At 39.6% G+C, this 26474-nt stretch overlaps 2 protein-coding genes across 3 annotated transcripts in view; both read left to right on the top strand.

The window, feature by feature from the left end:
• The window catches only part of FOXN2 (forkhead box N2), a 28691-nt gene extending 25819 nt beyond the window's left edge, over positions 1 to 2872 (top strand). For both annotated transcript variants that reach the window (XM_032185523.1, XM_032185522.1), the window contains exons 5-6: positions 752 to 820; positions 1258 to 2872. In XM_032185523.1, coding sequence (XP_032041414.1) covers positions 752 to 820; positions 1258 to 1775 — 587 coding nt within the window. In that variant the 3' untranslated portion in view covers positions 1776 to 2872. The remainder of the gene's footprint in view (positions 1 to 751; positions 821 to 1257) is intronic.
• A 12702-nt stretch (positions 2873 to 15574) lies between these two features.
• Positions 15575 to 26474, top strand: part of PPP1R21 (protein phosphatase 1 regulatory subunit 21) — a 28196-nt gene continuing 17296 nt past the window's right edge. Inside the window, exons 1-8 of the mRNA XM_032184551.1 lie at positions 15575 to 15648; positions 17493 to 17561; positions 17926 to 18072; positions 19205 to 19306; positions 19993 to 20157; positions 20258 to 20316; positions 22699 to 22793; positions 24803 to 24855. Coding sequence (XP_032040442.1) covers positions 15589 to 15648; positions 17493 to 17561; positions 17926 to 18072; positions 19205 to 19306; positions 19993 to 20157; positions 20258 to 20316; positions 22699 to 22793; positions 24803 to 24855 — 750 coding nt within the window. The 5' untranslated portion in view covers positions 15575 to 15588. The remainder of the gene's footprint in view (positions 15649 to 17492; positions 17562 to 17925; positions 18073 to 19204; positions 19307 to 19992; positions 20158 to 20257; positions 20317 to 22698; positions 22794 to 24802; positions 24856 to 26474) is intronic.

Raw genomic sequence — 26474 nt, 5'->3', positions numbered from 1 at the left:
CCTAGCACCGTGTCTTCCAGCCCAGCTTCTCCACCTCTTGGAGGTTGAAATAATCCACTCAGTGCAGCAAAGGATAGTGTTTTATGGCAGTGTTTGTCACCATAGCTAAAAGCACCACTGTTCATTTAGATCTTTCTCAAGTGCCTGTTTATTACGTAGATCTCCATGCCTTCTAGATGGAGCGGTTCTGTTCCATCTCCCCCTTTGTCTTCTCTGTGTGTTCCGTTTCACACGTTAGTGTGAAAAATAATGCAAAGAGAGCACTTTGTGCTGAGGTTGTAGAAAAGATGTGTGCTCAGTTAATGCTGCATTTAACTACATGCTTCAGCCTTGCATATTCATGGAGTGAGGGTATGAAGCTAATGATTAGGTGCTTTGCTTTGCCGTATGTATAATCTTTCTCTTTAAACTGTTATAGATAAAAGCCACTTTTTGCTAATAACATCTCATATGGACATTTAATTAATGGTGCTGATTCTTGTCTTCAGCTGTGGCTGAGTGCAGTGTGAGGTTATCATACTTGTGATACCTGACCCTTCTGCAACCATACTGCTCGTATTGTGTTCCTCTTGGATCGCCGTGTCTTAACTTTGTACTGTGTAGGAGTCACGCTCTATCTGAATTCTTACACATTTTCCCACTGCTCATTATTGTAGGCCAGCATATGCAGATAGATATTCTTTGCATATTCTACACACCTCATTTTGTCAATATTACCCGAGTTGTAACATTTTGTGCTTCTCCTTCACAGAATCTGATATTGATGCCGCTACTGCGATGATGCTGTTGAATACTTCCATTGAACAAGGGATGCTAGACTGTAAGTACAAGCCATTTTACTGTTTTCTTTCCTCTACCCAGTTGCTATACATTTTGCTTTAAAGTTTCAGTAAATTAGTGTAGTCTAGCTTGCAGATAGTAAGCGCAGCCAAGAAGCAATTTTGATTATTCTTTCTGCTACCCTTACAGTTTTATAGAACCACTTTCTCTTTTTTCCTTTTTATTTTTTTTTCCAAAATTCTTGCCCTATCCTTTTTGTACCAGATGCCTAGAAGATTTTCTCTGTTTCTCCAGCTTTTATTTGTGATTAGCTGAGGACCATTGTCCTCTGTGGGTGACAGTAACACAGGCATGTTACAACTCTTACATGCTCACTTTCAGCTTACCCTTTGCAGTCAGTCATCCAAAATGTGGTATGTTCTTTTTTAGGCCATCTCATGGGAGTACATGCTTACTGATTGCTTTTGTTTTTAATAGGTGAGAAAGCTCAGCCTCTGAAGACACCTAAGAAGAGAAGCTACGGCAGCGCATTTAATCCTTCCAGTTCGATAAATTTGCAAGAAAATGATTCTGCAGCCACCAATATTGATCCAAAGGAGGATCACAATTACAGCGCTAGCAGCATGGGTTCGCAGCGCTGCGCATCTAGGTCCAGTGTGTCTTCCTTGTCCTCCGTCGATGAGGTATATGAATTTATCTCCAAGAACAGCCATGCTGGAAGCGATGGCAGTGAAGGATTTCACAGCGAAGTGGATACAGACGTTGACTATGAAGATGATCCTCTTGGAGACAGTGGCTATGCATCACAACCTTGTGTAGATACCTCTGAGAAAAGTCAGCCTAGCAACAAAGCACTCAAGGAGTTATGTCAAGAAATTGATGAGGAGTTGAAAGAAGCAGCAGGGTCTCTGCTCCACCTTGCTGGCATCCGAACGTGCTTGGGTTCCTTAATAAGTACTGCAAAGACCCACAGTCACAAGCAAAGGAAAAAATAGTCTGTTTGTCAATGTTGAATATATACATATATTTTTTTTAATTGTGGCAATACTCTTCTACTTTTACCCTTCGCAAGGGAGATCAAAGCCATAAGAGGACTCATTGCTTTTTTATTTTTGGCGCTAACTGTAATTTAGCCATTTATTTTTAAATCACTGCCTAAAAAGAAAGAAAAAAAATAATCTTCTCAGATTAGAAGAGATGCATGACTTGTGAAAACCTGAAAGCATACTTCTTAATGATCACTTTTTTCCTTTTTTTTTTCTTAATAGTTACTTTTTTTTCCAGATTATGTTTGCTCAGATGCACATTGTGGATCATATTGACATCTCTGCTGGCCCCATGTGCAGAGGTGAATTTTGCCCTGTCTGAGGGCTCCGACTTCCACATCAAGAATTAAAAAGGAGGAGAAAAAAAGAAAGGGAAATAAAATATTCTTGCCTCAGTTGCTTCCTCCCACTTGCCCTCTCTTTGTTTTTCTGCCACAGGTTTTGATGGAAATGCTGGTGAGGCAGTTCCAAGGGTCTGCAGGTTTCAGCCCACCCAGTAAAGTGGCTGAAAAACTGCAGCACTCCCGGAGCTGCTTTCACAAGACGTTGAGTGCCCCCAGGCAAGGAGTATAACCCTTCCTGGCAGAGCGGGTAAGGGGTAGCTGAGGTGGGTACCACCTTCTGCTTTCTTTTTCTTTCCTGCTGCACCCCTACCACCACCTTGCTGCATGCAGGTCAGATTCCTGAAGGAAACCAGCTTTTTCTTCTCATCTTGAGACAAATTGTCTTGGGGGGTGGCAGAAGGAGGGGTCATTTCACACCTGCCTTGGGTGCAGCCAGCAGTGAAAGCTGCCATTTGCCAAGCTTGGTGTTGCCCTAGTGTTACTGCCACTGCTGAGTACTTCTGCTAATGCAGCTGTTATGTTTTGCTGCTGTCCCACTGCCACACCAACTCTCCTGCTCCCCACTGACAGAGATGGGTTCAGAGAATAAAGAACACAGCAGCTTGTCCTATTTCAAATGCGCCAGAGGTGGAGGTTTCAGGTGGCTAGGCTGTGAACAACTGCTGGAAGAGCTCTTTACCCCCCCCCCAATCTGAAACCGAGTAGAATAGCTTTCTTTTGAATCAGTGAACCCGAACTTGCATTTTGGGAGTCTTTGGCTGTCTCTACCCTCTGTGTCCCAGATCACCGTGCCTTGTGCTCTGTGAGTCCTTTTAGCCTCCTGCCACATGCAGTGCATCTACCAAGCAAGGCTAGCCTTTGGCCTCTGGATGTAAGTCGTAACTCAGGAGGACCTCTCTGTTTTGGGAAGGAATTCCTTCACAATTCATTTTTGCAATAAAAGAATCTCTTTAGAGTTCCCAGACATCTTTTGGCCAAAAATGCTTTAGTGGTATTATGAACTTTTTTTTCCTCGTTTATATTTTTAATTTTAAAATAAGTGATGATTGATGATTTTTTTAAAAGGTTTTCTGTTCAAAAATGGGTATGCAGTTCTGTTGGAGTGGGTTTTAACAGTACTGTAAGTATAAGGATGCCTTAAGTATGTTTCAGAATCGTAGAAGACTATAAAAGGTCATCTTTCCTGTTCCGGAAAGGTAGAGTGATGTGGCGTAGTTTTTAGCTAACACATTAAGCTATTGTTTCCAGCAGGTGTTGGGCAAACAAAGCCGGTTAAGAATTAGAAGTAGGAAACCAATGTCCGCTGTTTTGGTTGTTGAAGACAGTGCTGGATTCAGCCAAAAGTTAACTTTTCCCTAGTGGAGTGTTTTTCTGGCTCTTTGGAGGCCTTCTATAGATCAGTGTTTTTTCTTATTTGTCAATCTTTCCATGAGTACTGCCATAAACTGTCTCCTTTAAATATGAATACAGCCATGCTGCTGAAGGGCTGTTGCTCTGAGGGCCTGGTTCAGTGCCTCTTGAAGACAATAGTGGTGCTCCCACTGATTTCATGGCTGTTGGATCAAGCCTGAAATACCCGAGGTTCTTTTGTAGCATGTTTTGGAATTAAAAGCCAACTTTTTTTTTTTTTTTTTTTTTAAGCACAAACACTAGAAAAGGTCTTTTTTCCCCCTCCCCAATCAATTACTTCAGTTTTAAGAATGAATTGTTTTATCTCTTGAAAGGGAAGAGAAGTGCTCTGATGCATTCCTGCTTCGTGTGAACACCCATTAGTCTAATACCCGTAACAGGACACTTTGTACAGATGTGTATGTCTTCTGGATATCACAAGTGGTGCATTAGCCGATTAGATCTGATATTGGATGTGTTACTGGTGGATAGTACGGGAAAACTCGCTATTTAAAAGAAGTTTAAATGCAGTGGTTCGTAGGATTTTTGGATGTGGAGATGTGAATGCTTGTTGGAACTGCTTTTTGCTCACAGTTTGCTTTTGTATCTTGATGGAATACTGTAAAGGGCAGAGCGTGTCGATGCAGAAAATGAGGATTCAACTACACAGAGATCACAGTGTAGCAGGCTGCAGTTCTGCTCAGTGCCATGATTTCAGTGGGGTGCTATTGAAGGCGGGTGCCATATAGGTCATGCTGGCTTTGGGTGCAGCTTTTCTCTTAACTTCCAATAAAAGCTGGATCAAGATCCAGGTACTCTGGAAACTGTGGTCATGCTCAGCTCTCCATGGCTTGGGTTTGTTTTGATTTTTTTTTTTTGCTTTGGATAACATCTGAGAACGTTAATATTTCTAGGAGCGTGGCTGAAGCTGGTGATAATGGCTTCAGCCAGTATGGGACTGAGAGGCTGCCAATGCATTTAACGACCACGTGCAATGAGCAATAACCCCGTGCTAATAAACAGTTAACAGTGAAAGCTGCATCCATCCCTACAGCCCGAGAGAACTGAAAGTCCAGAAGGGGAAGTCACGCACCCCACGCTCTCTGTGCTTTGATGGGGAGGGCAGCGGCTCTGTGCACCTGATGTGCTGCACCACGTTTTCCCCTGCCATTCCCTGCACATTTTTGCAGGCAGCAGCTGCCAGCTCGGCTGTGGAGCAGCCCCTCTTTGTAGTCGGAGACCAGCTGCTGTTCCTTTCACTTTCGTAGCTAGAACTGGGTTTGGGTTTGTTTGCCACCTGAGTTAAGGAGCCTGGTGTATATAGTATAAATGGAATATAATTAAGAGTTATTTTGACTGTTGGGGTTTGTTTCTTTTTTTAGTGACCTATGTAAAATGTTCATGCCAATGGTCAACTCAGATATACTTTAGCAGCAGTGAAAAGGCAACAAAAGTATTGGTGAACCACATTCAATCCTTTAAATACAGTGGAGAAGTGTGTGAGACTGGTGTACAAGGGAGGCTGCTCTGCTTTGGGTAAATTCTGATGTGAATACTGTACAAACCTGTACTGGTCTTTCAGACTCAAATGCTAAATTATTGCTTTTGTAAAAGTTGCATCAAATGTTTTCAAATCCGACTTTAAAATGGAAGTTGCGTGGTTTGCAACTTCATATTAGACGGAAAAGTAAAAGCTTTGGTTAAAGCCAACTACACTCATACATGTTAATAATGGTGTAGTCAAAATATTTATTGAAAAGAAAAGGTAGAATATTTTAAATGTTGCACCTGCCATTATATCTTAAAGCACATTCTTCACAGCTACCAGTGCCATTATCAAGTCTGTTTTATAAATGTACATTTCTTCAAACTAAAAAGTGCATAATTAAAAGTATTATGTTGCTGCCATATAGTGATATAAAACATTTTATAATTGCCATTTCATTGTAACTATTATTTATTTAAAAGTGAATTGTAAGAATGCTTTCTGATCAAATGAACCAGAGTTGTTTTTAAAATGTTCCCGTTAGCTTGTTTCTAATGTAGCATAAGCAATGTCCTTGGGTTTGTTTAGAATCATTTTGCCAGTAGGTGACCAATTCTAACCCTTTTTCCTCCAGTTTAGTCCTTTACCCATTTTAAAGAATATTTACAGAAGTTTAGTTTTTTGTATGCTAATCTCTGTTAATTAAAATGTTTATAAAGTTTATTTTTACCAAAGAGATGCAATTCATTATGACAAAATATTGCAGAATAAACTTTGTTTTATAACATTTGTGACTTCTCTGCCCACATTTTTCATTCAGATGATCAAAGGGGCTTTTATAAAATAAACGGCATTACAAACAGAAAGCACTGTGTTATCTCTTTATCAACACCTCTTGGTATTGGTCTCGGTGTTCTGAGAGACCCGTGTTCCCCTTTCAATCTTACACAAAACCGGGTTAGTTTGGGGGGGAAAAAAAAAGGCAAAAAAAAAAAAAATGTAATTCATTCATTCTTGCCTTGGTTTAGAACATTGCCTGCATGTGGGAGTAATCTATATGGTAACGGGACCTTATCAATTCAGAGCAGGATTTGTTTTCGGACAAGTTCATCCGTAACTGGCCCATAGTATTTGAAGTATATCCTATTAAGGCCAAGATTTAGTGGAACTCGAGGAACATTTTGACATCTTTGAAATTGCAGGAATACTACTGCGTACCTTTTGCCCTCCTGTGAGACACATCTCACTGGGTTTGTTTGCTTTTTTGCAAAACAAATATCTATTTTTTTCCTGATGAAGTACCTGTGATTTTTTAGTTCTGTATCCACACCACTGCAGCTACATTGCTTGTATGATAACTCAAAAATAGCAGGGTTGTATGGAATGGATAACTTAAAGAACATATCCCTTGATAAAGAAAGCTACATAGTTCTCATTTGATATTTTTTCAGTACTTTAGATATTTGTTTACTTTTCTTTAGCTATGATTTATGGGGTCTGTTGCATCTTTATACATTAGACCTTACGGAAAGCATAGAGATGGCAAGAACCTCCTCTTCACCAGCAGGAATGAAGTGCTTGCCATCCCATTTTTCCCTTGTCTCTGCTTGTCTAAGCAGAATTACCAGGAGAATTATCCAGAATTATCTGGAAGCAGAATTCCTTCATTTCGGTGTAGTCCATACCGAGGTTAATTTTCCTGGGCAAAAGCTAGGCTAACCCCTTAACGCTGCTGTAAAGCCTGAGGCTGCACGGTGAGGAAAGCAGGAGGTGATTCTAGCGAATTGTGGAAGAGTGGATCTACATCTCGTGGGCTGAGTCCATCTTGCCGGTGACAACATCAGAGCAGGGAAACAGGATGTGATATGATGCTTTTACCTCTTAAAAGCTATTATTAGTGTCTGCCCTGTTTTTATTCTTATTTTTTTAACAGCTAATGTCACTGGGTGAGTTTCTGTAGGATCTGGTGCAAATACAACAGTTTTTATTGCAGTATTTGAAATATATATGCTAGATTTTAACTAAAACTTACCTTCCTCGCCATACCATTTAGAATCTAAATCACAAATTGCAGAATATATATGCACTGCTAGTGTCTTTGATGTAGTGTTCATCTTAATATACTGGTAATAGAATGACTGCTCTAATTAGTCCAGACAAAATCACAGCTAAGTATCATGTACAAATGACATCTTTCTAATTGTTATTCACTACATTGTGTTAAGAGAGCCTTTAGTTCATTGTTAAATGTCCCAGGAGTGTTTTCTTCTGTTAAGGCTTCGCTGGGAATTGCCCTTTGTCTGGAACCGCAACTCTTGAGCTAAAGCATTAACTGAAGCAATTAGCCAGTTATGCCAGCTGTATTTTAAGGACATTTGTTCACTTAATAGATCAGATTTATTTTTAACAACGAGAGGCTAAATTTGTCACAGAATATGCTAATACTTTCCTAGATCTTGAGCTTCCAAATACCTGTAGGTGTTCTTAATGAGTACTTTGAGTAAATATACGTAATGGTGAACATCTGGCATGCTTAATTACATAGGAATATTAGTAGAAGTCCAGCAATATTACTGTGAAGTTTCTTAGCATAATTGGGACATAGAAACTCGTCTGTTTTTACCTCTGCTTGAATTTTTTAGTCTTCAGATCAGCTGGTTTTCTTGTTCCCCCTGCTCTTTGAGAAGGATCTCCCGAAAGCTACGTGCTCCTACAGTTACAAACTTCTTGGAGCTCATATAAGATTATTAACTATCCTCTGCCAGCATTTGTGTAAAGAGCGTCATTAAATGTGTGAGTGTTTATTTTCCCATTGCATCAATACAAAAGCAACCATGCCCCTTGTTAATGCTCTTGAGTTACGTAACAAACCAAGATTACTCGGTTTCTGCTCTGAGGACAGGATCTGCATTCCTCTTAAACACCCTTCTCGTTCTTTAGCTGAATTCCCGTTTGAACTCAGCACGCTGGCACATGCGTGAGGAATTGTAGACAGTTCGAGAACGCCAGTGCTTTTTGTGACCTGGCCTTAACACTTCCCTGCCTTCGCAGCACCACTATCTTGCCTGGTGTGTTCCAGCCTATTAATGGCCCTGATTTATCCTGTTATCAACTCGTGTGTCCGTATCTTTGTTCTCCTGTGTTACTTCCAAACTGTGACGTCTCAGTCAACAGAAAAGGTTGGTAGCTTGAGGCCTGGAACTCCATTTAATGAGATGTGTCCTGATCCTTCATGATCTGTTCTTGTAATCTTTCTGCTCACCAGAAAAGCTCCCTTTTGGCACAGCTGTCTTAGGCTGTACTTTAACCAGTTCCTCTTTCTCCCAGTGGTCTGCAATGACAGGGACTAGTAAAAGCACTTAAAAATTAGTGGCATTATATCAAATGTTTCCCAAAGTACAGTGTGAGCCTAATGCAGTTCTTTCGTCTAGCAAATCAAGGAAAAAAGACAAGCTGTTTCAGCCATGATATGTATTTCATAAATGCACATTGATCCGTTCAGTTTACAATTATCTACAGGGTTGTGTTTTCTGTTTTAAACACAAGGGACAAAGCTGCCTTTGTCTCGTGCCCTAATAGCAGACCCTGCATTTGCCATCATCGCACTTAATCTGAATCATCAGAATGACTACCTTCAACCAAAGGCTTCTCTGTGCTCTTTCAACACCCAGAGAATGACACCCCATTTCTTAAAATTTCATGTGTTTAGCTGAGTTTTGCTTTTTTGCTGGTTGTCATAATTTCTGTTTCCATAGTTTCTTGACTGCCCAAGATCCAATAGGCAGCACACTAGACTGGATTGAATGCACAGTTTTTGCATCCATTCCTAAAAAGGTGGCAGTAATTAATTGGGGGTTTTCAAGCCTACAGTTGCAGTTTGGTCCCTGCCAGACCAACATCAGAAGCACTAAGGAGTTGATGTGCTTTTTGGCTGGCAGGCAGGTGCTTGAAAGTCAATAGATACCTCTATCAACCTCTGCGCAACGTTACTTTTAAAAGTCATCATGCCTCAAAGGCTTTTTTTGATTTAATTAAATTTGTATTTTGGTGCAGTAGGACCTCAGTTGTTTTAAATGGTCAGCTCAGCGCCCATCTAACCAAATTTTCAGTTATTTTCAGTAAGGGTACATTTTCTCCTCTCTTATAAGCTTTATGCATTTTTTTATTTTTAATGCTGGTGGTGGCTGCTATGTTCTTAATACCCAGTGTGACCTCCGCAAATTACAGACATTTTCCCTTTCTTTTCTTTTGGTTACGAGTGATTTGAAAAGATTTCAAATCCACCTGTTGGGTTTGACGGTGGTGCACTTGCCCCAATGCCCCGCTGCTGCTGTTTTGCATGAAGAGTGTGAGCCCTTCCTCGAGGCAGGCAACGCGGTGCTGCAGCCGAGCCGTTTCAAAAGAAAAGCCAGATGTCCCCTTAGATGTCCAAGGGGCTGCACAGCTACCAGTGCCGAGTGCATTTGTGCTGCATTCTACCTTAAAAATGCTGCTGCCGTGCTTCATGATGTCACCTTGACCCAATGGCAGCCCATTTTCCGTGCGCACAGCGCGAGCTCCCCAGAGAAGCATCGCTGAGTGACAGCAGCATCCCATGCAGCCGCTGCTAAGCAACAAGATTCAGCTTTCAGCAGGATCTAATTTTAAAGTATTTAACCCTAGATCTGTCAAGGCTCGTTATTTCCAATGGGGTTTTTAATCACTACTTGTTGGCGTCCTAAGAATTCCAGGCTTCGGAAATACCTTGGTTCTGGTGGCGTCGCTGCTTTATTTATAACACGCAGCACCTCACAGCCAGGAGAAGCACGAGCACCTGGGGTAGATCTTGGTATGAAATTTCATTTTGGTGCTGATCTGTGCACAGAAGTAGTGGCTATGGTTGGGGTGGGAAACAGAGCTTTGTCATTCTGCGAATCTGCTTTCCTTTGCTGGCTTGCACAAGTGGCTTGTGCCTACCTTCTCTCTAAGGAATACTATGTTTTGAATGAATCAATGCTTATGGATGTGTAGGTGCCCATAATACTGAGGCTTTAATTTTTAGTAGTATTATGTGTCCTCCTCCTATTAGCTGAATTTCATTGAGGTTAAGTAGCCTGTCTTCTCATTTAAAACCATTTCAATGAAGTGCCCTCATTTTGAAATTTGTTTATTTATTTATTTTATATTGGAAAAGTAACTCTCTTAAAAGATTACAAAGAATATTTACAGATCATTATGAAGTGCCAATTCCTTTTTTTTTTTTTTTTTTTTTTTTTGGAAACTGTTTGATACATTTTATTTCTGTCCAAAGTGTAGAGGCCTGAAAGCCTACTCATATTTTACAAAAAATGGGAGTATTTCTAACTGTGCCATCCCTTGACTAATTAATACATATCTCCTTGAACGTGCACTCCCGTTTGCTGCTAGCTTCTTAAAGGCATGTGATATTTCACTCAGCTGAAAAAATACTGCTTCTACTGTTCAGTATCAGAGCCATGAAGAGAAGAAAAAACATTGAAGACTGCACACACACACACACAGAAATTCATAAAATGTAGTAAAATACAAAGAAAAGAAAAGGATTGTGTCATTTATATATTTTTTAAAAAAGCTAATACAGGCCATCTCAGCCTTGCAAACTCCCCTCAGATTCTTCTTCCTCCTATTGTTAAGATTCAGAACTGACACCGTTTGCTCCTTGTGCTGTTTCTCCTTTCCAGTTCATACTAACATGCACAGACAAACCTGTCCCTGCCACAGCACTTTTTCCAGCAGGCAGTTTGATCATAACGCACCCCTGCTGCCTTTCCATCCTCCTGGGGTGTCCCTATTCTGTTTCCTCAAGTCCACGTTTCCCATCCCTGCCTGTGATGAACAAATAACTGTTTATTATGCTCTCCTTTTGCACTGTGTTGTGCCTTCTCTTTGTGCAGTGTCAGTGATGAACTCTGCTCCCCTGTCCTCCATGTCTCTTCTTTTTCCACACAAGTTTTTATGTACCGAAGACCTGGTTTTGGCTCATTCCAAAAGCCCAAATTATTTTTGGAGATGCCATATTTTTTAAGTGCTCATGAACAGGAGCAGTTCTGATAAAAATATTCCCTAAATTACTAGTAAATCTGCCAGATTTCTCTCCTTTCTCTGCTCATGTGTCTGTCTCTGTGGGATTTAGAAAATTAAGACAAGACCATGCAATTTTTGCTACAGCTAACAGCTCCTGGCTTGTTGGTGTCACTCACAGGGGGGGAATAGGGTCTGTTCCCAAAGGTTGCTGGTCTTTGTCCACAACTAGTATACAGGAAAGGGTGTTGACTTCTCACTTCACAGTCTTCATAATGCTCCTTCTCAGTTCTTTTATTTTTTTTTCTATGAAATTGGTTAGTTTGGCTCTCTGGAAATAATGTACATTGTCTTTAATTTTCTTTCTCCGGTAAATGTGCAAGACTCTAGAATTCAAGTGCAAGTGGTCTTATTTGTTAAACTTTTGTTATGTTTAGCAGTTCATACTGGTACCAGTCCTTCAGGCTCTTTTCACAGAATCACAGAATCACCTAGGTTGGAAGAGACCTCCAAGATCACCGAGTCCAACCTCTGACCTAACACTAACCAGCCTTCCACTAAACCATATCGATCAGCTCAACATCTAAACGTCTTTTAAAGATCTCCAGGGATGGTGACTCAATGCCAGGACAAGAGGCACAAAGAGGAACACAGGAGGTTCTGTCTGAGCATCAGGAAGCATTTTATTTATGTATTTTTTTTTTTTTTTTCCAGAACAGGCTGCCCAGAGATGTTGTGGAGTTTCTCTCCTTGGAGATGTTCAAAAGCAACCTGGACGTGGTCCTGGACAACCTGCTCAAGGTGTCCCTGCAGGAGGGCTGGGCCAGATGGCCTCCAGAGGCCCCTTCCAACTTTAACCTTCCTGTGATTCTGTGAAATAACAGCAAGGATTTGCTGTGAAGACACAAAAGTCGCTGCTGTTGCACCCAGGGCTGGGATGGGCTGTACTGCAGTGGAGCCCATCTCCAGGGAGAAGGGTTTGAAGAAAACTTGCACAAGCTGCAAAGTCAGCTTGGAATTATCACAGGCAGCTGCTTGCTCAGTTTTTCCATCTTCTTGCTCTCAGTAATTTCTTCCTATGCAAAGACAGCATTCCCCCAGCCATGCACACACCCTAGATTTGACTCAAGCTACTTATCCTATGGGCTGAAAAGGGACGCAAGAGACAGAGGGATTTGTTTTCACTGCTATTTTTAAATGCTACATAAATGCTGAAATTATGATAATGAAGACTACAAATAATGAAAAAAAAAGTTCTTTGAAGTGCATTTCTGTACATGTATTTTTTTATTTTTTTTAGTACTTGGCTCTTTTTGATTTTAGCAGAATAATCAGATTTTGAGAGGTGAAAGGTTATAATATAACAAAAGGCTTGCTACAGAGTCATCATGAGAAATAATGAGTGCGTATCGTGAGCACATATCCTGCTGTTCATACTTGCCGTTGCTAAGATAACAGAAACAAAACAGCAGTTTAGGGTGTTTGCAGCTTCCGAGGATGTGGTTTCTGCATTTCTTGTGATAGTCTGATGACTGAAGATGGCTCCCTTCCAATCATTTTTGAAAATTTTCCAGACCTTAGAAACCCTTTTGTTGAGAATACTTGTAAGCATGTAAGGGATGGCAACAAAGTTTATTTTCCCAAAGCACAGAAAACATCCTGGATGACTGAAAATATATTCTTTGTTTGTTTCTCTGTCTGCACCTATTCACAGGATATGTGAAGTGCAAGTTATGATTAACCAGACAGCACTGTTTGAGCAGAGAAGGGAGGACAAATGAGCTTGAAAGGAGAGCATACCAAAACGACCACTGTAATTCCTAAATCAATTATCTGTCTTGAGACACCACCTAGAATTCAACACCCACTGGGTAGAGATGTAAGAAAAGGACAACCTCTGATCCACTGTATATTCTTTGCTCTCTATTCTCCCCAGTGAAGCCAACAAGACAAGCAAAAATGCCATGACCCTGGTAAGGGTTTGTTTTTTTTTTTTTTGTTCAACATGTCATGTTTCAGCTTGCATCAGTTTCTGCTGGCGTAATGTGTTCTTTTATTATGTGGGTGGACCTTGCAGAAGACAATATTTTGGCGGTCCTGTGGCAACCATGGCACACTGCTTGGCATTCCACTCGGCTGACCTCTCTTGCTCTGATCGTCTGCTCACAGGATCGGTCGGTCCTTTGCAGTCACGTAGCGGGTCACTGACGGGTGAGCACTGCTGCACCACGCTGCAGCTACGTGCACTGTGCACCTCTCTGGTGCAGGGGCTGGACAACCTTGCTCTCTAGGCAGTGGCGAGTACTAAGAAAGTGCTTGAGAGGGAACTTCACAATAACGACACTTCCCCTTCTTACAGCTATGACAAATAGTACCGCAGTTGCACCGACAAATCAAAGGATGAATCTGATAATTTGCTATAAGGAAGTAAACAATTAAACCTTTTGTAACCTGTATGCTTGGTGAACTTTGACTCAACCTGTTTACCAAGCACCACCCCAGAACATTGATAAATTACAACATTATACATTGCTAACGTTTTATTGGACTCCAGGATCCATGAAAAGCTGGTTTAAAGGCAGGACTTTAAAATACAAGACGCTGGCTTGGTGGTGCTCAAAATACATTGAACTAGACATGTTTCTGATAGCCTAAAAATCCTGCAGTCAGCCTTACAGCCTTTAAGCAGTAAGAGCACCCATCTTTTGCTCCACTCAGTCTACTTGGATTTTAAGAAGCTGGCATGACCTCCCATGACAAATACCCTATATAACATACGTTTGGATCTGGCCATTCTAGATGGTTTCAGGTAAATAAAGTCCATATTATTCCACCCTGAATACAGCCGCCCAGTAAGAATCGCTGTTGTACTCAGTGTGGAAACAATTCACAATATGCACTCTAACTCCCTCAGCATCGTTTCCGATCTTTCACCTGTAAAACTTCTCTGCCAGCATTCACCGCACCAGATACAAGGAAAAAACTTCCGTCACAAAAGCATCTTTGAACACATGACAAAACAGGAGTACTGTGTTTTGCAGTGTATGCTCAAAGCAATTCAGTCTAACATTTCATGAAAGATACATCCTAGAGCATCAAACCTCAAAACACAGACTTAGAATCAATTATAAATGTTTTTAATAATTTTCTGTTATAAAAATTACCACGCTGACATGTGAAGACATCCAATGTGAGGTGGGCTATTATTAATCCCAGCATGCTGAACAGCGATTGCAGTGTGCTTCCAAATACTTTCTTAGGAACTTCTGTAGGGAGTACTACTCAAAATGGAGTAGAAGGAATAGTCTATAATGGCTCTGCTGTTAGAGCCTCCTTATTCCAGTATAGCTATGTAAGATCATCTGGTCACGCAGAACAGCATCAAGATCATTTGGATGAATAGTGATAACATGTACTTTGCTTTTGCCCCCTTTTAGACTTTGTAAAAATGTGCAGTCTCTGTTCCTGGCAATATGGGTCAGTGACATATCCTCCAACATAAGAATTCCTCTGGAGATACAAACGTATTTGCTAATCTACCTGTCATGTCCTATTTGTGTTTGGCACCTCCGCTACCATGACAAGCAAAACAATAGCAAACACCATCAAAGCTACAAGACAAAGGATTAGCTTCCATTGTAGGTCACTACTTCTTACTTCATGGAAACAGAAAAGGAGGTGAAAAAACAATGATTTAGCGTCCCTTGCACTGCCTACAACTGTGGAAAGACTATGAAGACATTGTGCTAGAATTCAGCAGGAAAAACAAATAAAGATACCATAGCTACCATTGAAAGTAAACAAAGATTATAATTTGCTTTTACATCTCTATACTGGACGACGTAGGAAGCCTTTAACCTGCAAATCACCTGATGCTCAGCATATGCTGCTTAAGTATCATTAAGGTTTTGCCTTGTTTTTTCTTTAGACACCTGATCTCAATCGTTTAAAAAAAAAAAAAAATCTTTATTGGATGGGTACGTCACAACCAAATACACCGACTACAATGTCTTCAGAATCTGCTTGGTAAGTGCTTATGGTGTATACACGTTTAAGTGTACAGCAAATGTACGGAATGAAGAAGATAAGGAGATGATTAGTGCACTAGTGGGGAAGCTGCAGGGGGGCTGCTGAACAAAGGGCCCCGCAGCCAGCGGAGGCGGCACACACCCGCCTCAACGCCCTAACGGCTGCCCCAAAATGGCGCCCGCGCCCCCTGGCGCCTTCCCGCCCGGCGGCGTCGCAGCTCCGCCCTACAGCTTTTTGTCCGCGGCGGCGCTCCGTAGCGCCGAGCCCGTGCAGGGCGCGTCAATTGTTGCCATGCCAACCGCGCCCGCCCTCCCCGAGCCGCCATCTTGGAAGTTGCGTCGAGATGGCGGCGCCGCCGGCCGAAGCCCCTCCCCGTCCCCCCTCCTTTCCCGCGGCCGTAAGGCGGCGGCGTGCTGACGTCATTACGCTCAACCCGGAAGCGCGCCCGCCCGCCCGGCCTTCCTCTGGCGGGGCCATGGCGGCGGCGGCGGAGCTGCCGGGGAAGTACCAGAAGCTGGCGCAGGAGTACTCCAAGGTGCCGGGGCCGCTCCGGGCCGGGCCGGGCCGGGGGGGGGAGAGGCGGTGCCACAGCCGCGGGGTGTGGCGGTTCCTGTCCCACAGCGCGGTGTTTTTCGTTCTGATACGTGCGAAACGGTGGTGTGGTCTGATACGGTGGCTGAGGGCTTGTCTGCTTGATTCCTGGATGGCACTGTGAAACCTGCACCTTTTAGTATATCTTCGAAATGCTCCAGCTACCAGAGCCTCTTTTATTATTACGCTGTGCAGAAGCATTCTCTGAGCTTCGTTTTGCAGCTGTCAGCTTGCAATGTTTCATTGTTTTTTTTGTGGGAGCTATTTTTTTTGGTCTCATCCTGTTTCTTGTGGAGCAGCCCCAGGACGTTGTGGGATCACCTGTTCCGATAACACTTCCATGCAAATAGTCAGTTGTTGAATTGGCTGGTGATTGTGTGCAGGTGGAAAAGGAGAGCGCGCCTATCAAGCTCTTTGCTCACTAATGCTCACTTTGTTCACTAATGATGCTGTGGAAGCCAGGGAACGGGGCAGAGAAGCGCTCAATAGATTCAGGAAGCAACAAGGAAAGTACCTGGCATCAAGAAGGATCACTTCCCTTCTTAGCTCAGAGCACCCCAGAAGGGTTTGTTTTTTTCAGAAACTTTTCTTCCCTTTGAGTTAGAGCTTCTTGCTCTTTTGTCTTGTGCATCATGCTTCAGCTTGGATATCTTGATGTGCCATGATTGAGTTCATTCTGTTTTATCACTGCACCTGACGCGTTCCTGCGTTAGTAGCTGTGGTGGATAAAAGGAACAGAAAGCTGATGCGCTGCTGCTGCTTCTTGTTGGGGACAGCCTGTACTTGGAAATCTGTGGTGCTCTTGAAAGTTTCTTCTCTTGCCTTTGCGATGCCTGAGTGGCACAATGGGAATACTGCAGGGCAAGAGCAGGTGTTTAGTGATGCCAGTTGACTTTTGACCTTTCGAAATATATTGAAATATCACGCTGATAAAGGTTAGCTGTTGCTGTTTTACATTGAGTCTTGCTTTTAATGCTTCTGGCAGACTGTGCAAGCCCCTTTAATTTGTATGTGCAACAGCTGGACTCAAACACATCAAATGAATAGACCACCACTGCAGAAACCGGGACTCAAGCAGTGATCAAGAAATGGAAGGATGGGACTGTTGGTAACCTTAGTGCTGCAGAGTAGAGGTGCTCTGTAAAGTGACTGGTAAATGGGTGTCCTGACTGGCACTTTTCACCTTGGTGACTTTTAGCTCAGATTTGTGAACTTCATAAGTAAGTCAGAGAGGGCTGTGCCTTTAATGCTTTTTAGATGCTTTCCTGGGGCTTCTGTCAAGGCATTGTCAGGATTATCTGCTGCTTCTGGTAATAGGTATTCTTCTTTAGAGTAAAGTTAAGCTCTTCTTGAATTGAAACAAATTTTGACTTCATTATGAACTTTGCTTATGTTCTAGTGCCAGTCACAAACAGTTCTGGGGAGAACAGGGAAGAGGCAGAAGTAGCAACATATCTGAGCAAGAAATTGTGACTTTTCTGTAATTGTTCACGGTTCTTAAAACCTTAACTGTATTTGAGTTGTTCATTTTCAAAATAGTTACTAAGAGTTAAGTTTTACTTGACCCTAGAAGTTCAGCTGGTTAAATAATGTCTTATTTCTTGGCAGTTCAGGATATGAAACTAATACTTTTTTCAACCTGCTAACTGCCTACTTGAACAGAATTCTTTAAGAAGCAATGCACATCTAGTGCTGTCATGAATGTATACAATGTTTTCTGCACTTTCTAGTGAATTGCTTTTTGTTATTCTTTTGTCTTGCATAGTTACTGTCATTTTTTTTTTTCAGCTTCGAGCTCAGAACCAAGTACTGAAAAAAGGGGTTGTAGATGAGCAAGCAAACTCTGCTGCTCTGAAGGTAATCCCCAGAAAATGCTCATGTTAGAAGTATTAAGCTGTGACAAAATAGGTAAATGGAAGGCTTTTTAACTCAGTGTTGTGATTAGAAGAATGAAGAAGGAAATGGATTCAGTTAAGAATTTCTGTTCTGCAACTACTGTGTTGATTGTTCTCTGTAGGTGCTCACTTTGTAAAAGTAGAAAGTTGCTTCTTAATTCTTCTGTTTTTTTTTTTTTCCATTTTATAAACAATTCTTTATGCCTCATCAGTGTCCAAATACTGAAGAAAGCAAATTTTTAATGAGTGCTTATGACACTTTTAATAAAAAGCATGTATGAAAGTCAACGTGATGGCTTTTAAAATTTAATTTTTTGGTCACTCAGGAGCAACTGAAGTTGAAGGATCAATCATTGAGAAAACTGCAACAAGAAATGGACAGCTTGACCTTTCGAAATCAGCAACTTGCCAAGCGAGTGGAGTTACTTCAGGATGAACTTGCCTTAAGTGAAGCCAGAGGGAAGAAGAACAAGGTATATGCTAAAGGAAAACTATTTGCTTAGCAGATGTCTGTTTCTCTCTTATCAGTGTTTTATCTTGTTTTCTAGCAGCAGATATGTTGCATCAAGTCTTTAGATAAATGTTTTTTGTCAAAACTTAAAAAAAAAAAAACAAAAAAAAAAAAAACAAAAAAAAAAAACAACAGTAGATTTTTCTTCAAAATGCGTTTTGGCCATTCTGTCCTTTTATTTCATTTTACGTAACTTACGGCTTCACTAGATGCATTTCCAAATTTTGAAGGACCTCAACCTGGCTTGAGTAGGCTTTCAAACCACTGCCTCTGACTTTTCTTTCACGTTCAACTGTTAGAATGCATAGTTCACTATTATTTTAAGATGTGTTCGTATTACCTTTTAGATATGTTCTTTTTAGTTTTAGCTATAGGGCCTCACAGAATACATCCTATTGAATGTAGGCCTACTAATTCAATGTCATCCTTACTTATGAGACTTGCCATTGGGAGACCAAGTAAATCACATATAGAACTACTTAAATTAAGTTCCTGCTAGATGATCTGCATCAGGTCAGTCCTTTTAGATGGAGGGGAATGTACCACAATATTTCAGGTATTCTGGTTCATAGATGTTGTGTTCTCCAGTGCTGCCTGGCATTATCCAGTGACAGGCTGTACAATGCTTCTTGTGATTATCCCTGGTGTGACCATACCAGCTTACACACAAACACTTGATGGGGGACAATAAGGCTTTTACTTCGTTCCAGGACCTGTGTATGCCTTCGAGTGCAGGGGTTAACGTTGCCAACTGCTTGGAATCATGAAAGATTCAAATAACGTCAAATGGGAATGTGCCCATAGAAACCATTTTGTGTGTGTGAATGTGAAGTCTGAGTAGAGGCTTCCTTAGCCCTTATTAAATCATGTTCTACCACTGTACAATAACAGTGCAAAGGAAAAAGTGCTGCTTTCAAGCTAATGCTGTGCTCAATACATGTATCTTTAGATATTTCAGTTTAAGATACATTTTAACATGCCTCTACTGGGAATTGGTGATCAGGAAGTGTTTTCATACACTTGGGGTTGGGTTTTAGGATACCCCCGCACACTGGGGGATAATGCATGTAGCTGCTTTTTTTTTTCTTTGTTAGAAAAGTGCAGAATCTTCATCTCAGTTGAGTCAAGAGCAGAAAAGCGTCTTCAATGAAGATCTTCAGAAAAAGATAGAAGAGAATGAACGATTGCATATACTTGTGAGTAAAAGCTTTTAGTCGTTTTTTGCTACTTGAGAAAACTAGTTGGACAGAGTAAGATGAAGAAAATGCACCTGAATACTAGTGGGTTTAGAGGTTTAATTACATGCAGAATAGCAGATTAGATCAGCCAGTATTGTATACAAGTATGTTCACCTGCAAAATGAGAAAGTATCCTGACTTCAGATTCTTATGACAGTGTATTAAATATATTATATTTTACACATTTTTCTCACTTAAGAACTTAGCTTTTTGTCACAGCTAATCCACTGAAATTAGTCATGCTTGGTATTGTGTTGTAAGCTTTTTAGTTCACTAACCGTTTCAGAGTTGCTTTAAAGTTTAAAATGTTTTCTGCAAATTGCCGTAATCAAGTCAAGAACGTACTTCACTTTGATTTGGAAAGCTTCAACAAAAAGCCTTGTGGTTCATGTTTAATTTCCCCAAATTACACCAGTAATATTTTAAGTATTTGATATTACAGGTCTCTAATAAACACAGAGTACTTTGTTTCTGAAACTCTTTTTTTTTTTCTGTAAATAACAGTATAAAGTTTCTGCTTGTCTGAGAATTAGTATGTATGTGTTTTGAACCTTGACTGGCTAATTACATTAGTGTAATTCATAGGACTAGGTTCTGTAGTAAAATGAAATGTTTTTAATATGAGATTGCTTTTCTTATTTTAGTTCTTTGAAGCAGACGAGCAGCACAAACGCTTAGAAGCAGAGCTAAGAACTAGACTTGAAGTTTTGGAAACCGATGCTGCCCAGCATCAGGCTGTGGTGGACAGTTTAACAAGGAAATATACCGATACTATAGAAAAGCTGCAGAATGATAAAGCTAAATTGGAAGTAAGGAGCTTTTCTGTTACTTGACAAGCTTAAAAAGTTTTGAAATTAAATGTTTTCCTGTGTCAGTATTTACATTGTGAGATTATCTTCTTGCATAAAGATCAAGTCTCAGACACTAGAAAGAGAAGCTAAGGACTGTAGGCTTCGAACCGAAGAATGGTAAGTGTTTTAATTTACTATAATGAAATTTTGCTTTAAAGAAATGACTGCTGGATTACTTTTAAAGAGTAATAATGTTTTTTTTTTTTTTTTTAAATTGATAAAACTCAAAATATGGGGCAATAGCACATTAACATCAGCATCATGTAGGTCTGACCCATTTTTCTTCTGCTTAGTATGTAACTAGACGATCTGTTCCAGAGTCAGCACTTACAAAGAGCAGTTTTATCTGCCAAGCTATTTTAGGTAGCCGTGAAGCTGATGAATGATTTGAAAAATTTCTTTGTCATGGAACATCATAAAATGTAAAGAAATCACTCAACTCTACGGAACAGTTAGCAAAAATGTCAGGTGAGGTGGGGGTAGGGCAAGGAGTGGATTGGATGGGACTTAGTGAAGTTATGTCAAGACAACCAACTGAAGTTTCAAGAATCCTCTCTCCACCTCCCCCAATGCCTTTTCAGCAATAGCTTTTGCTACTGGTATTTGTAGATAAAACACTCAGCTAGAATATTTGAAGCTTTTTGCTCAAGGATTCCATTGTTAGTTGTGGAATACTTTCTTTGTTTTGAAGACAAGTTGTAGAAAACTGAAGAAGCTGAGGACTGTGGGCCAAATCAAGTTAAGGTGTACTTCTCTGAAGTTCTTTAAGGTGCTTTTTTAAAAAAAAAAATTGCAGTACAGATCTTTGATGTTAAGGATAAATGCACAATAAATGGTCAGATGAAAAGTTCCTTCTTTCAAATGGTAATCTTGAAAAATACTTGAATTCATTAACTCGACTCTAATAAGGATCAGAATTTCACTGAGAATGTGACTTGTAAAGGAGGGTAAAAGCTATGTTTTGCTGTTACTTGCTTTTTTGTGGTGTTTAAGAAAATGTAGTCTTAATCTGCTGCTATTTAGTTTAAAGCACGTCTGTCATGTTCTATGATGACTGCAAAATTACTGTCATTGTAAGAAAGTGTCCCTACCATTTAAGAAGGGAGGCTTTTTAAAAACAAAGCCTGACACTTATGGATTTTTGATGTTTAAAATTAAGATATAATGAACGCTAGACAGAAGATGTCTTTATGAAAGTACTGTTCTTCTGTTTTCCCAAGCTTTTTGGCAGAAGGGATCCATTTGCCTTTTAAATCCAAGCTTTATTCTAGAAAGCAAGGGTTGGACTAGATGTTCTTAGAGGTCTTTTCCAACTTGAATGATTCTGTGAAGGGCATACAAGACTTGACAGCAAGCATGCCTTGAAAATATAAATAGAACGTAAAACAAAATATATCAAATTATTATCCATTCCTTTATAGTACTAAAGGGAAAAAGTACGTACTGCAACTTATCTTGAGTTTTTCTATCATGCTCTATTCTACTGCAGTTTATGCTGTACAGTTTATGCGATTTTGTGGCTGCTCTTGAAGAAAAATCTTCATTTGTGTGTGTGAGCTACTTATTGGGCAGTTACTTAATATCATACTTGTCTATTTGGATTTTTCTTCCCTGTCAGTCCTGATTAAATTCCATGTATTTGAATGCTTTTTTTTAAGAGGAAAAAATAAAGAGCTATCACTTTGACACCTTCCTCCCACCCTCCAGTATGTGTGCAGGAGTTCTAGATGTCAAACTAGAAACAAAACAGTGAAGATTTTGAGGGCTACAGTTGGGTAAGGTGTGAAATTTGGTCTGAAAATCAATAAGCAGTATAAATTAAAAAAAAAAAAAAGTGCTGGAATATTTTACTACTACTACCTTTAATATGCAGATGAACAGTAATAATTCAGATTCACATCTGTATATGTAATCAGATGTAAGTGAAGCACATCAAAATAAAAATAACTTAAGAATGCATCAGAAACAACTGCCAAACCTTGTGTGAACAGGTGGTATCATAACAATGCTTAAATACAGGACTTTGAATGGTTTTTGAGATGTTTCTAGTTATGATGTGACAGCTTACTGAATTATCAGCAACTCGGTACGAAACACCATATAAAGTAACTAGCATAAAGGCCCTCTTGCATTTCCATTCAAATTCCAGTAGAAAAGAATATTTTTCTTACAGCTCATGCTCTAAATATCGAACTGGAAAATGATGTAAAAAATAAAGAAAATTGAGTTTGGAAACCAGTTTGAGTTTGAGCTAATTGAGAATGGAACTTAAGATTTACAACATTTTCTTGCATCTTTCAATGCATTTGTTAGTGACTAAAATACGTTGTTGTAGTTTAAATATGACACAGGAGAAAGAAGACAGAATAGGATTCATCCTAACATCTAGCAAGACAGATACCTGTACACTCAAGGATTGTTTAGGGTGAGCTAAGGTGATGGTGATACAGATCAAATTTCAAAGGTTTACATTGAATGTGTGCTTTCTTGTTTATTTAGTCAGCAACAGTTAAAGAATCTTCAAGCAGCTTTGGGCAGTAGACTGGAAGAATCTCTATGCATAATCAGTGAAAAAGTACCTTTTAATGACACAAGTACGTATTGCCTTGTCTGGATTTTTTTTTAGTCCTCTTGTTTAATTTTATAATTTTAGGTACCCATATGAAGGAAATACTCTTTAAGAATTAAAGTGCCTTAGATGTAAGAAATGTTGGACATCTAAGCAGATACCTGGAGCTAAATGTAATATATATTCATGTTGCTAGTCACATTTTGTTTAGTGTTCTTAAATATATAAAATAGCAGGTTTTATGTATATATGAAGTGAAAATAAAAACTTTAAAAAGCCTTTGAGTAACTTAACACTTGTCTTACTTAGTGTTGACAGAATATTGTGAAAGACGAGGAAACACTGTCACCTTACCAGTTTCTCCACAAAGCTGCATTTAGGTACTCATCTCAAAGAATGATATTTTTGTCAGGGTAAATTTAAGAGTTACAATAAGTTGGGAATACACTAATGGCTGCAGTAACACTGACTCCATGAGGCAATGCATAAATAATGTTGTGTACTTAGTGGAAAGTCTGTGAGTATGTCGCATCTCTGGTCAGAGAACACCTAGACTACAACTTATCTTGGACTTATCTCTTCAGGAAAAATCAACTTTGATTTTGGGACAGGGACTCTAACCTGAAGGAGTGCTTTGGTACCAGAATCAGTCAGTATATGCAAGATCTGTGCTGTTTTTGAATAGATTCAGTATGAGGTTGTACTTGGGTAGGCAGTGTGTACTATTCTAGCAGTAATCTTAATGGCTTACATTCTCTAAAAGCTGATCTGGCTGGTTGCTACAGGGGTGAGCCATCCTGGTTCTCCACTGGGTTGGCAGTACAGCAAGCCTTGGCTTGAAAAAAACAGATCTCCTTAGGGAATGTTGACCCTTATACAGCATATCATGCTTAGTTAGCAGTGCTTTGAGTTAATAATCCTCTTTATTTCCCTCCTTGCCTCTTACAAATAAAGATCTTTGCCTGCTGTCTGTTTCTTGCATATACTTCTCTGGCTGATATCTACAGGTGGTTATACTTGTAGCGAGAACTTCACACGAAATTTCTCAGCTCGCTCAACTGCCATGATCATGTAGTACACTTTTGCTTGTGTAGAAAACAGTGCAGAAGTGGAAAGCTCTTTAGTGACAGAAGAATGAGAGAAAGTCAGGAAATATTTGTCTACTATGGATTCTAAATATCTTGCTCTTGGCTCTGTAGTTGGTTTTAAATGTTAACTAGTAGCTGGCTTCAGTTTCAGCAGCAAATTGTTGATTATCAAGTGTGATTTCAAGAACAAGAAGATAAAGATGAACTTTATTAATCCCTTCCTTAAAGGTAGTCGCATTCAGTAATTTCAAACGGTGATCTTACTCATAAAAAGTTGTACTTTTTATGACAACTTAAATAGCGGTGCTTATTGCACTTGATTGAGAATGGACATGTTCCTTTTTAAATACTTACGACTTTGTAAGCTGTTCTCTGGGTACAAATATACATCTACCTCTTTGGGAAAAAAAGTGATCCAATTTTTATCTCAATAATTGTCCCAGGTGCTCTGTAACTGAAACAAAGGCTGAAATATATGGGGAGTAGAGCTTATTCTAAACTATCAACAAATTGTGTACATAGAGGAGCTCTTTAAAGAAAGAATAAATTGATCTTGCTTGACAGTTGCTGGGATGTAACTGAAATGTCAAATTAGCTTTGGATTCTATAAGGATTTTTAAGGCTTTTCACTAATGTAGTGAAGAATATTGTTCTTCTGGGCAAGAAGATTCTATTGTTTGCTATCAAATTTAGAGTGTTCAGATAGTTGAATTTGATTTATAATCTGAGGCAAGTATAGGCAGACTCTGTTTAGTCATAGTAATGGCTCTTAAGTGAGGATGGTTAGTCCAACCTCATTGAGTCCATTGTTCTCATGTTTTTAGCTATTTACTCGTGTAAACTGTAATATTACTGCAGTGAGTTTTTCATTTGGATCACTGTATATCAGTAATTTTTTTAATAAAATATGATTTAATATGTATGCGTCTCAATTTTTGTTCTGTAGGATCAAATCGGTATAATGCTCTGAACATACCATTGCACAATAGAAGATATCAGGTAAGTACTTTTTGACTTCATAGGTAAAGAAGTAACTTTCTACTCAGATACCGAATGAAAACGGTTGTTTAAGCAACCCAAAATGGCAGAAGATAGACTACCTTCCTTATTATTGTGGTACTTCAAGAAAATTTCTGTCCACAAAGCCTCTGCACTTCTTAAAGACAGTCTGTACTCTTATATGGAATAAGTCATCTGCTTATCTTGCTTTGACCTAGAGCTAGTCTATTGAGTCCCAGTTGGTGATTGCTAAGTATTAATAAAGTGACATCTTTATAGAAAGAATGGCAAAAATGCCAATATAACTCTTATTAAAGATAAACACTTGAAATACTGTTTTACTGTGTCAACCTGTCAACCTGTTCAGGTTAGAACCTGAACATTTCATTTTAAAAGTTTAAATCTACCTTAGTTTAGAAGATTTAATCTTTTTTTAAAAAAGGTAGCTTTGGTATCTTTAGTTCCCCTCAAATTCAGCTTCTTTGGTCATATCACTGGAGCTCCGAAAAATGTTTTCATTTGTAAGTTTTATGTTGCTGTATACTAGGTAAATTACTACTATTTATAATACGTTGTAATCATTTGAAAGAATAAATATTGTAATTTTGAGAACTTGAGTTCACTCCCGTTTTATGGGATATTTCTGACCAAAACATACGTTATATGTCTCTTGTGAGAGCTGATGACCTGGTGTCCAGTTTTGTGATGGAAATCTTAATTTGGCCTGTTGCTGAGTAATAGAAAAAAATCAGAATAACTTCATGCATAGTTTAGCCCTTTACTGTTGCCTGGTAGCATTCTGTCAGCCAGCTTCACACTTCAAGATCTGCAGTCTTGAAAATGTTCCAGGACAGATTTTTATGACTGGCTCTGCCAGTGGAGGCAAAATGCTGCTGTATTAACACAAGCTGCAACGTAAAGGACAGCAAAACAGTAGTATTGTCTGTGTTCCTTTCTTGCATAGATAACTAAGATACACAAACTGAGTATAATGACTATTAATTATTTGTGGCTATCCCTGATCCACAATTGAGATTCACTTCATTTGACACTTCATTGCACTACTACCAATGTCTCTGAAGGATAACTCATCCTTGGCTGAAATGTCACTTCACCCTTATTCTCTACTCCATATTCACGACAGAATAAGGTTTTCTTCTCCATTGTCTTTGCATTTTCAAAATGCTCCATTTTTGATTTGTTTCTTGGATATCCCCCAATTGCACTGAAACTAAAGAACACCCTGATATGCAAGCAACAGCTCAGTTCTGTACAGGTGGGAGAATTGCATTGCTGATTATAGAAGCAGACATCTTTTATTCTTGGAGAGAGCCCCAGAATAAAATACTTTTTTTTTTTTTTTTTAGTACTTAATTTTCCTTACAAATAGTTGTCACAAATTTCTTGCTTTCATCATGCTGAAAGAACTGAGCTGTGGTCAGCTATCAGTCTATTGATCTTGAAGTATTTATTTCAAAGATTGCTTGCGTAGTTGTAACAACCTCTTCAGTGTTCTTGTGGCCTGTAGTTTGAGAAATACAGCAAAAGCAAGCATCATCTGTTGTATGGAATAAAACACTTCAATGAACAAAAACATGCATTTCTGAGTGGAATTGTAG

The sequence above is a fragment of the Aythya fuligula genome, chromosome 3 (assembly GCF_009819795.1).
Source record: "Aythya fuligula isolate bAytFul2 chromosome 3, bAytFul2.pri, whole genome shotgun sequence".
Lineage (NCBI taxonomy): Eukaryota > Metazoa > Chordata > Aves > Anseriformes > Anatidae > Aythya > Aythya fuligula.
Note: the sequence above shows the minus strand (reverse complement) of the source record. Positions and strands in the feature narration are given on the sequence as shown.